An 11,727-nucleotide genomic window follows, 5' to 3' on the forward strand; every position below is an offset into this window, starting at 1 on the left:
GCAACATTCTTGTACATAGCTGAATTTTTATGCCTAGCTGAAGCCGCCAAATAACTCATAAATTTTTGGACAAGGAAAAGTTGATCCACTGGAGATCCTTTGGTGCACGTTGCGACTTAATCTGTCACTAATGAAATGCCGAAAAATTTTAATGAACATTATGGTTATGTGTAGTGCGTTCCCTCATGGCAGAAATAACTAATATATAATCAGTGTAAAAGAAATAGTCATTTATCGCCATGGCTTCAGCGAGCCCGTCCCATATTTTCACAATGTAAATACAACAAAGAACAAAAACAGTAAACTGTAACAACTACATGCAACGTAGCATGACGTGATGCTCATCATTAGTTTTATAAATGAAGGTAAACCGATGCTCATTTGGAGCAAATTTTAATACTGCTGATAATGAACAACTATTGTTGGCCTATTGTAGCAACGCGGACGATAAAAGTGGTTTGATAAAGGGATTTTCATTCTGATAAGAAATCACTCAATCTGCTTAGAGCGTATGGCATGCATGTCAGTTTTAATATGGCAATTTGTTTTAGTTGTTCATTTTTCATGAAAGAGAACCCACCTTAATCCGCTCTGATGGTTATTGTAGGATTCAAAGAAGCTAATCTGCCTTTTGCTATAGCTTTTGGAATCAGACCATATAAGGCTGCAGCTACTCAATCCCCTAATCAGTAACTTATAAAATAACTTCCGTGGAAGGATTATTGATGTATAAAAATGATGTGGATTTTTTAATTAGTTATCCAAGCAGACAATGACTCTAGTAAGGCAAAATTGTGTTGGCAGTCTTGGATTTCAAATAGAGTGGCTAAGAAAATCCGAATATTTATGCAAAGGTTACCTTAATGGTATTATTGGAATTTAAAAAAAGTATTTTAGATAGTTTTGTCTTAATGACTCACTAAATAACAGTTTCCAAATAAATAACTCTCTGGAATTTTATGTGAGTTTTGTTTCTAATTTTGTATAACACATGTAAAGACAAACAAGATGTTTAATGTAAAAGCTTTTGAAAGGAATTATCAAGTAGTATAACATACAAAATGTGCAACCTATCATTTCCGACCAAAAAGAGTGCGAAAGGGTTACCAAACGTGTTTTTAATCAAGCTAATGAAACGGGGAAATTGTCGGTCGGTTTCCATTGAGACGTATCCGGAGAGTCGTGTACAAAACTTCATCACAGTTCAAATGCTTCCTATCGGGCTGACATTAAGCGCTAATGTAGTTTTTATATTTGTAAAAAGAACATCAGACAGCCAAAAAAACCTACTTAGGCCTTTCTACAAGGCTCACTGCAGTAACCTCTTGTAACTTGTAAGGACTTGTTAAATTAAATTTGTCAAAAAAATGGGAAATACATCTGTTCCTTTATTGCGTTCGGTACTATTTTCCCCTCCTCTCGAACCGTTTTAAAGTGTATCCCATTAAACTGATGTGACTCAAGCTTGTCAGCCAGAGAAGCAAGTTAAAATCGTTTCAACGTTCTATGAGCCTAATGTCCAATTTGTCGTATGTTGTTTGGAAAAGGTGAAGTAGCAGAGCGCAGCACCCCCAACTTCATCCACACAAAATCGTGCTTACTTAGGGTATGGTGCATTGCGATCTACAAAAGCGCCTTCTAGGAATTGTTCACCTGCTGAAGGTAAGAATTACGGCTGAGGTTTATCCACTCAAGATGGTGCAACTCAAATATAGTTGAGAAAACTAATTCTCCTTAAACAATAGGCATGACAGAGCAACCAGTATTTTAAAGGTGCTATTTTTGCAAAAAACACCCCAATAACTCATAGCGTAGAAGTTACTTATGAGAAACTTTTCACTTTAAAAAAGGATGCGAATGTTGTCCCGCCCTAAATATTCTCTCATATTTTGTAGCTTTTCTCGACGTTAAACGATTATGCACGAAACAGATAAGTGTTGACTGTTGTAATTTTTTGTTTCTAGCGTAAAAGCGTTCAAAAAAGTGGAATTCGTAAAAATGTGTCTTTTTGGGGAATGACGATAGACTATACTGGTGATAGGGCGAAATAATTTAAGAGCTTTTTTAACTGTCTGCTACTGTGCGGAGTCGCATGAGCTAATTTGCATAATGCTAATGAAAATCTGCATTAAATGATTTGTGATTAAAAACTGCTTACTCGCATGGTTAAAATTTATGAATTAGTTTGCTCAAAATTCTACTCTGAGGAAAATTAAACCGTCAAAATGCTTTCCTTTCAAACTGCTGGTTTTTTCTCTCAAGAGAATGAAGCTGCAAAAAGGAACAAAACTTTCAAATACTGCTTGGATTAGCAAGAGCTTTTATCTATTGTGTTAACTATACGTAGACTACACTATGTACCATTAATTTGAGGTATTCAATGACAAATTTACTTTTGAAAATTTCCCAAAAATAACATTGTCTAACTATTTAGTTTCTAACTTACCAACAATGGTTATTTTTAGAGGAGTGTTTTTAAATGTTTGGTCTTTCGGGGGTTCATAAAAAATGTCAGCGTAAACAACTTTTGCCTGATCGATTTACCTAGAGGAAACCTATACATAAAATCATATATTTTATTTAAAAGAAATTATCTCGAAATCAACTTAAGTGATATCAACGATAACATAGATGACAATATTTTGTCACATGGCCTTCTTGATATGGAAACCATATAAACTCATTTTTCATGCACATTACTTGAAAAGAACCTAGGCACATTTAAGAAAAAGTAAATGAGGCAACCACGACCATTATTACGTTGCTACTATGTAAAGCCGTAAAGAATTCAGGATGTGCAGTGATGCTAGAAATATACACTGTTACATACTCAGATTTTAGTGACTTCAAACCATTGATAACTGTTGTCCGATTAAAAGCGCGCATGTATGCAGCCATTTCAGGGAAGTTTATTTTTATGTTCTCCTCCGTGGCTCCACTTGGTATGGTTGCGAATCGAAATGGCGGCTTGTGGTTCCATGGCTGTTGCAGCTAGAAATATATTTAGAAGTTTTTACTTAGTAAAAATGCCCAATATTTTGGTACTCCTACAAGGAATCACTTAATAAACTTAATTTTTAGGCGATATTTTATGCCTTTTTAATTATTAGTAAAGCGGAAGAATATTAATCACTTCCATAAGATAAGGAATTAAACTGCACTTTTAAATGCATGAGTTCAAGATACTCTGTTAAATTATGCACATTTTGAGGAACATTATGCTACAAAGAGGAATTTTAACTCTTTTGGAATAAGTTTTATAATCGTGATGAAAAGTGACAGCGTGAGTTTATGTTAGTCTATGTTTTTATACCCTCCCAATTTAAGCAATTTTTGCAGATTGGAGACACACTCTCCAGTCATGAATGCCCTCGAGATCGTAAAAGTCATCCTTGGAGATCATGAAAGCGGCTAGATTAGCCGTGTAGGAGGCGAGGAAGACGAGGGCAAAGAGCGCCCAAATATTGGCGATGAAACGACTGGCCATGCCCCTGGGATTGTTTGCATTCACAGCAGCTCCAAATAGCATGGACCAGATTAGCCACAGCGAGCGACACATTGTAAATCGATGCTCTAAAAATGAACAAGGACCTGCTGCATTGGCAACAAGCAAAATTCTATTTTAAAAATCGCGGTTTAAGCACAAGATTTCAAACAGTTTTTCACCGTCTATTTTATCTGACTTAATGTCGTTCGCTTTACAAGGAATGCATCCATCTTGTAAGAGCCAAATCCACTATTCCTTAGTCCAAAATACTCACAAAACGTTCCTCTATCATTATTTACAATCATCAATATTCAAAAATTGACATTAAATAAAAATCAGGAGTAATAAGGATGCAACAGATTTAGAAGACAAAAAATTATTTTGTGGTTAAGCTGCAGTTAAGATGTTTTCTTCCAAACGATTTCTATAGGAAGAAAAAATTGGCTGTATGGGCGTAAATTTTTAATTCCTCAAATGCACAAAGTGCTTATTTTTCTGATTCCATGGTAAACCATGCAGGTTTGCATTTTTGACTACACTGAAAATAAATCTGTGTGTGCCTTAGAGTAACAAGCATTATCTTTAATGGAGCTTAAATTTTGTGTTAAGGGTTTATTTGATGCAGATAGAATTAATTCTTTCATGGTTGACGCAGCCAGCTAGTTCCGACGTGAACTTAAATAAATATTGCAAAGTAGATACATAGTTCCCCGGCTTTTACATAAAGTGTAATTAAAGAAAATTTAGCTTGAAAAACTTACAGTACTATCGCATAGAAGAGTTGGGAGGCTACTAGAGTGCCTCGGGGACCATGTCACAGTGTTGAAGCCCAACCTTCGGAGCCTGGATTGCCCAGTATAATGACACACAGTTAAGTGAACATTAATCACTACTAAGACAAAGCTCCGTGCGATTTCTTTAAGGCCCTTTAAGTGTGCCAATTAAAATAGATCTAAAGTAATAATGTTTTCAACTAATTTATTTCCATTAATGCTTCGGCCATAAGTTATATTTTCGGCCAGTAACTAGGTTCACAAACTATTCGAGATGTGTTTATTATGAGACAATGGGTCACGTTCTTCCAAACGATAATGAAATTTTCCCACAGAATATCGAGTTGATGAGAGTCACGGCAAATGAGTGAGGGTATTGAGAATGCCACGGCGCTCTCGTAGAGGGGCAAATCAAACTAACGAAAATTAGTAAAATTAAATATGAAGGTGCTAGTCAGGCATAAATAGGTATGCTTCAAACACACTTCAATAAAAGGTTTCTTTTGCTAAAAACCATGCAATATTTTGACATACTCCACTCTTACGCCATTTATTTTACAGGCGCCATATGTTGCTACCATACGTTGTTAATTTGTTTAAAACAAGTTGAGTTTAATGACATCCTCATGACCTCCACTTCAATTTCCACCTAGCTTGACATAGGTTCGCCTCAGTCATAGCTTTTTAGTGCATTAGTTAAAGTTTAAGTATTCCATACTCCCTGCTTTTAGAAGCTCATCACACCTTTGAAAACTTCATTGTTTTGCAGCTTGGTGTTCTGCATTGGCCCAGTGACAGCGCCTTTTTAAAGTAGTGCTTTTCTTTCTACCTATTAATCCACTTCAAGGGTAAAACAAACTGCATGCACAAACTAAAATGCAACTATGAAATTATGATGATGAATTTTCGTGTTAGCAGTAAACGAAATGGACTGCATAAAACTATGAAGTCCAAGGACAGGGAAATATTAGATCTTTCCCACTTGGCGATAAGTTAATAATCCAAACTCAAACTGATTAAGAGCTGATAATTAAATGTATGATTGAATCCATATATAGCCAGGTTTAGACGGATTTTCACAAGTTATGATTTACATGAAAAGGGAATCACCAAAATCAGACTAATTTTCAGGCTATAACACTTAATTCAACAATGAATTTCACCCTCCTCCCGAAATGTTCAGCTGCGTATTTGAGCATGGATACACGCATCTTTGAATCTGAATTAACCACATTTTGAGTTTTTAGCAAAGTGGTTTGAACATTTGAAAGAATCTATCTTTTCGGAAATTCTGATTAGGGTGACAAAAAAGGCTACAGCAATTGGTAAAAACTCCCACTGGATGAATATTCCGAAAGGTTTTGAAGCAATCAGAAGAAGAAAAAACCACATTAACTCCTTCTTTTGGCATTCCAAAGCATGTGCACTAAATTGAACGCACGTTTTTATAATTACTAATGTTTTTAACATCAGATATTACGAAGCAAATGCTTTTATTTTATCTAGATGTAGAAAGCAGCGTTTAACCGCCTCTAGACTTACAGTAACATTGAGGAGAAAGTAATAAAGCCTTAAAAACATACATTATCTATGGGATGGGACCTTTGCATCCATGAAATGTCCCAGAAAAATTGTGAACAAGAGCTACTTCTTTAAGGCACTTAGATAGTAATTTAAATATTTGAACGATTGTGTGCATTTAAATTTGAATCTAAGGCGAGATGATAACATCACGGTCAAAATAATGGAAATTTAATGTACTTTGGGTTTTTTTTTTTAAATCGTCAGTCACGGTTCGTTCCATTTTGATTAATCACAAAAACAAAGTAACACTAGGCTTTCCTGCGTTGGTTGCATCAAAATTTAGTCCTGATTGATAAAAGATGATATCTCTATTGTGCTACTCTGTAATGCATCTACTCGACTCTCATTATGTACAAAGAGTTCAAAAAATTTACTTACTTCTACTGGTTTTAAGCTTGGTTTACAAGGCGTATTTTGCGCGATATTTCCTTTTATTGTGTCAATATTACAATAATAGCTAGCAAAGAATCCTGACGCATTTTACAGTTCGCCTGATACAGCGTATTGCATAGCACTCAATAAAATCATGATTCGCAGTAAGAAAACCTCGCATGTAATTAAAACGTAGCTCTTGTTTTTTCAAACGAAGTTATTTGCAAAAAATATTGTAGATTGCCTAGCTTGAATACGCTTCGTAAATTTTTTTTAGGTCTTAGTGTCCGTTTAGCATTTGACCGTATATTAGTCGACGTACTTTACTTGATCACATATGTGCTCAATTAAGCCATCAGCTGAGCCTAAAACCAAAGTATTTTCCGATTTAAGAAATATATGAAATATTATTGTCACTAGCTATCAAAGCAAACTAACCATTTTCTCTTCGGATTTAAACAATAGACGGCTGTATTGATGCCTAAGCATTTAGAGCACTAATAAGGCTAACAAAGCAAGTTAAATTATTTATTGTTACTACAATTCTGCACGTCTAAAAGCAAAATAAACTTGTGACATTTTTTTGAAAAAATCGTAAGAAACTTAGGTATAGAGACACTTTATGACTGGAATCAGAACGAAACAGTAGGTAATTTTACAATTTACGACTCAACCAAAAGTACTAGATTTTTCCGAAAAAAGTCATCCTTATTTAAAAAGTTTTACATACATTACAAACATGCATTTGCTTGAGCTAAAAAAAGGATGAAGTTCATTTACCTGGGGTGACAAGTCTTCCACGGTCCTGTCCAACAGGAGAAAGCCATTCGTAGAGATAAATTGCTGCACCTGAGGCGTGAACGCTGAAGAGTAGTATGATGCACCAACACTGATAGTCATAGGGCTCTGAAAAGTAATGTAGACTATCCCAATTTGGTTGTCAACTGATAAGTTTATAGAACTCAGTCAAAACGGTAAATCCGGGTCACACTCTTTCAAAACCGAGTTATAAAAAATTTTCGAATATTTTCACTTATTGTAGTTAATGAGCTGGCATGAATGTGATTTAGGCACTTTGAAAAGACTGTTTCTTTTGTAAAATTTGTTTATTTCAACTAATGCTTAATTGTCACTTACTAAAACTGAGCGAATTTTCGTAATCCCATTATCTGGAAAGCATCAGTAATCAACCCTACCGGATACAAACACTAATTCACTTATTTTGGATTAGTTTTAAAAAAATTTTTGGAATTCCTAAAATAGCTTCCTTTTTGAAAGAAAGCCACACATAGATCACCGATATTGCAAGAAAAAAAGCATGCAAAAAGCCACTTCTTACCCAAGAAAGCTGTAGGTGAGATAGCCCCCTCTCTTAAGGCAACAGTTATTGCAATTCCAGTTTCCAAGAAAGGTACACTAAAATCAATCTGTTCGGAGCGGTTCGGAGTTATTTTTAACGAAGTTATGGCCATATCTGCTTTATGTTCCATAATTTCCCGAACCAAGCCATTCCAGCCTTCCTTCTGGACAAAAAAAACGCAAAATTTCGGCATGTGCAGCAAACTTTAGGTGCGTGAGGTGCTATCACCTATGAGACTTACTTTCACGGGATGAAGATTAAAATGCAAAGACGTGATAATAGAAGTAAGTCACTACTATTAAATAATGAAACGGTTGTAATTAGTACCGAGCTTCGGTTTTATACAAGTGGCAAGAGGCAGGGAATATTACAGATGTAAGTCCGAAATTATCTAAAGTTGTCGTAATTGCTAAATACCTAAACCCTATGCGAAGTGGTACTGCTTTGATGGTAGCCGAAATGGGCAACCGTAACAAGGAATCAAACTTAAACTTTATTTTATTGTTCAAAATACTCTGATAGACAGAAATACTTTATGAGGCCACAGTGATGTCTTCCTCCTCCTTTGATACAACTCAATTTAATTGCAGGCTTCTCCTGTTTTTTCTAATGAAATTTCTTCGACTCATAGTTGCTAGTATGGGAATCTTTCTAGTTATCTTTGGCCACCTAAGCATCGTTGTAATAAATCGTTTCCACCTACCGGAAATGTAATCCAGTTGACTTTCATTGTACGTAGAAGTTTCGAAAAATGAGAAAGCGTTTACGTGGCAGTAGGTTAGTGTATTGAGCTTTCTTTTTTTAGGCGATGTTAATAAACACATGTTGACAAGTGAAAACACAATAACCGAACTTTTTGATTTTTTTTTGTCTTTGAAGTCGCTCATACATTTGCATTTATACTTAGTAGTATTTTCCTATTTTACTATTAGAATTTCAATTATATTATGATTACCATTCTTCGTTGTTGTTATGATTGCCCAGATGTTTGGTTTTTAATACTCTAAATGCGGGAGAGTTAGTAAAGAGATAAACCCTACCAATAATATTTAAGAGATAATCCTGCAACGTACAGTCCAGCCACCCCATAGGCGGTCCTTGACTTCATAGAGCTCCACTTCGAAGTTAAGATCTTTCATGAGCTCAATTAAGAGATCCATTGTCAGTCCAGTACAGCAGGCAAGTTGCCTTTCTTGTCGAGTCTCTGAACGTTCATTAAAGGACAAGTTTTTGGGTCCGTCTAGGGGTTTTCCAATCGATACCATGGAATTCAATTTCTTGTGCGAACGACCCCTATCTCCTCGAATCCAACAGGGAACAGAGTTAGCGTCGCAAGATCCGTCCTCCTGTTTATAATTTAAATGTGACTCAGGCACTTCCATGAAGTTAAGGCTCGCTGTCATGAGCGCATTGTTTGTATAACTTGGATTCTGACTCGAATACAAAATTAGAGATATGAGAAGACTTCTATGTCTTTAGTACCTTTCAATGTTCCATTACCTCAAAGGTGTTGCAATCTAAGAGCTATCGTATACGAATTATGCAGTGGAGATGTACTCCCTTTACCATGAAATTACCAAATTTAACATCGGCGCAATTTCATTATTCAGGAATTAAGATTACCAATCATACACCTGTTTAGTGAAAACAATGTTACTAATTGGTATTTAACCCTTATAATATTACTGTTTGCGGATGAAAGCTTCATTATAATGATTACTAATGGCGAAATGTTAGTATGAACGCTTAAGTGGTGTCAATGTAGTGTGCATGATAATAAAATGTGATAAAATGCCTGTGTGCTCTCCTCCTAAATCTAACTATCATAAAATACCCATGGACATTAGGTATACATTTGTACCCATTAACGATTACCAATGAAAATACCCTTACCGAACCCGTATATCCCTTTGAAAGGTTTGAAAGCCAAGGAGGAAGAGGCAAACGAGAAACCTGATATATTGCACTGACGTGAACCATTCTAGTTACGATTGATATTACAGAATATTTGTGTAACGATGCAGAAATGAAGCTGTCGATCGTATTGCAGTTCACGGTAAAAGTTATAGTTATAGTGGGACTTCTGTAAGTTTGCTATCATTGCTACCAAATAAATAAAATATTAAAAAATCCCTTTGTTTGTGTTTTCTGAGGAGTTTTTTGCCAATCTACTTTTCTGCATTTTAAAGCTTTAACTGCACTTTTAATCGTAACGGAATATTAACATTATAGCTGGTCGAAATACGAAAAAACGCACTGCACACTGTTAAAATTTTCACTGTCACTAATTCAACAAGAAGAGTTGATAAATATAAGCGATTTTACATCCACAGTCTCAGTTTGTTAAGAGTTTTAAAGTGTTACATCAAACAATGCTTCCGTTTTTGTCAATCGAAATTGGAAGTAATAAGAAAGTGAACGATTGACAATGTAGGTAGGTAGTGTGCATACATTTTTAGTTAATCAAACACATATCATCAAGATCATTCGAAAATTAAAAGAAATGATTTGCTCCTGCATTTACGGGCCTAGATCTTATAACTATCTCTTAATGGTATCATTTTTGCCTCTTTATAAATTGAATGAGGTAATTTTATGAATCTGATGTTGTGCGTGAAATATGGGAAAACGCGTATTTTAAAAAAAATGCTCATTAAGTATTTGTATACTGTTCTATTCTTAAGACATTGAGCACAGTCGCACCTTTTTCTACTTGAAAAAAATTATGCATTCCTTAAATTACCAGTTTTTGTTTTCTATCCTTCCTTTAAATAAGGCGATTTTATTCGTTCCATTTACAGACGGCAATTGTTGCCTGACCTTCTGGAGTTACAAACATGGATTTGAATGGTGAGCAACGCTAGCAGTTTGATAGCACGGAATTGTGGTTGATTCAGCGTATCATGCCCTTCGAAAGGCAAGCAAGCATGCTTAGATAAATCACAGAGAACTACCATAAAATGGTGATTTTTCATTCTTCCATTCAGATCAGTGTTTGAAGCATGTTGTTGTTTTGTTGTTGATACTCTCTACCGTCACGGAAATAAAAAATGTATTTTATCTACAGTGTCGTAATGTTTCGCACAATTTTAAATCATTTTCATTATCTTTTTTATCTTTATATTAAAAAAAATCTTGGACGCTTGAATAACAGAGCCCATGCGAAAAGGCAACAGATGTTTTACACTCTACAAAGCTTTGGACTGATAACTGTGGTGGGTTCTAAGATTTGGGCATAAATTAACTATAAATGACAAATTTTAAAAGCGTCCCTGCTCTAATTTCTCTATACAGTTAGGGATATAAATAAGGTGATTCGTACCTGGAGATTGCCATATATGAGAAGCGGCTGTTCCTGCAGCATAACCGCCTTCAATTTAAGTCGATGAGCCCTACCCTTGGGTGGCGAATTAGCACCTCCTGGCCAGGTGACTCCGTCGATAAACAATCGCGATTTGCTTCGCCCCCACTTGCTGCTCATAGACCACGTACCAACCTGAATTAGGAAATAATGCATGAATAGGGATAGGCTGCAAGTTCAGTTTTGTTGCATGGTGGTTGCAGTATTATGCGCCTCTGGTTTCAACATCACGATGATTTAGTTAGTTAATTTGCATTACCCTAATGTTCTTAATAGTAACTCGAACAATATAATAGTGGTGATGAAATCTCATCAAACCATTTCTATCAAGAGTACGCCTATTATTCAACGTTTTATTGCTGCATTGCATCGGTGCTGCAGAATTTTATTATATATATGTGTGCATTTTTTATTTATGTAATTCTAAATAACAGGACAGGTACAAAGCATCGTGTAACTCATTTTTCAGAGAAAAGGAAAACTGTAATTAAAATTAGACCTCAAAAAACAGTAGGCAATTGCTTTCTAAGATAAAGGCAGAAACGTTATTATCCATTGATCATAGGAAAAATGGCAAGAGCGATGCAATATACTTTTTTGAAGTGGCATAGTAAAAAGCAGATATACAAGAAACTGTTTATTTGTACAAAAACAAGCATTTGTATAAAGTAGGACTAACCTTAAACCAATTCATTCGACCACTGGTAATTCTGGAATTGAAAATCAAAAACTTGGATACATTTAAGCCTCCATTGGGCAGAAAACTTATTGGTTCACCTTTAAAGTTCAT

The 11,727-nt window shown here is 35.4% G+C and overlaps 1 protein-coding gene across 1 annotated transcript in view; it reads right to left on the minus strand. All coding sequences in view use genetic code 11, as the record gives it.

Annotated features, from left to right (window-relative positions):
* EGR_04408 (Glutamate [NMDA] receptor subunit epsilon-2) overlaps positions 1-11,727 on the minus strand; it is a gene marked incomplete at both ends in the record, with an annotated part of 13,681 nt that extends 1,954 nt beyond the window's left edge. The window contains 7 exons of the mRNA XM_024493657.1: positions 2,831-2,991; positions 3,353-3,573; positions 6,997-7,122; positions 7,556-7,739; positions 8,650-8,922; positions 10,899-11,072; positions 11,617-11,727. Coding sequence (XP_024351978.1) covers positions 2,831-2,991; positions 3,353-3,573; positions 6,997-7,122; positions 7,556-7,739; positions 8,650-8,922; positions 10,899-11,072; positions 11,617-11,727 — 1,250 coding nt within the window. The remainder of the gene's footprint in view (positions 1-2,830; positions 2,992-3,352; positions 3,574-6,996; positions 7,123-7,555; positions 7,740-8,649; positions 8,923-10,898; positions 11,073-11,616) is intronic.

Source organism: Echinococcus granulosus, assembly GCF_000524195.1.
Source record: "Echinococcus granulosus chromosome Unknown EG_S00027, whole genome shotgun sequence".
NCBI lineage: Eukaryota > Metazoa > Platyhelminthes > Cestoda > Cyclophyllidea > Taeniidae > Echinococcus > Echinococcus granulosus.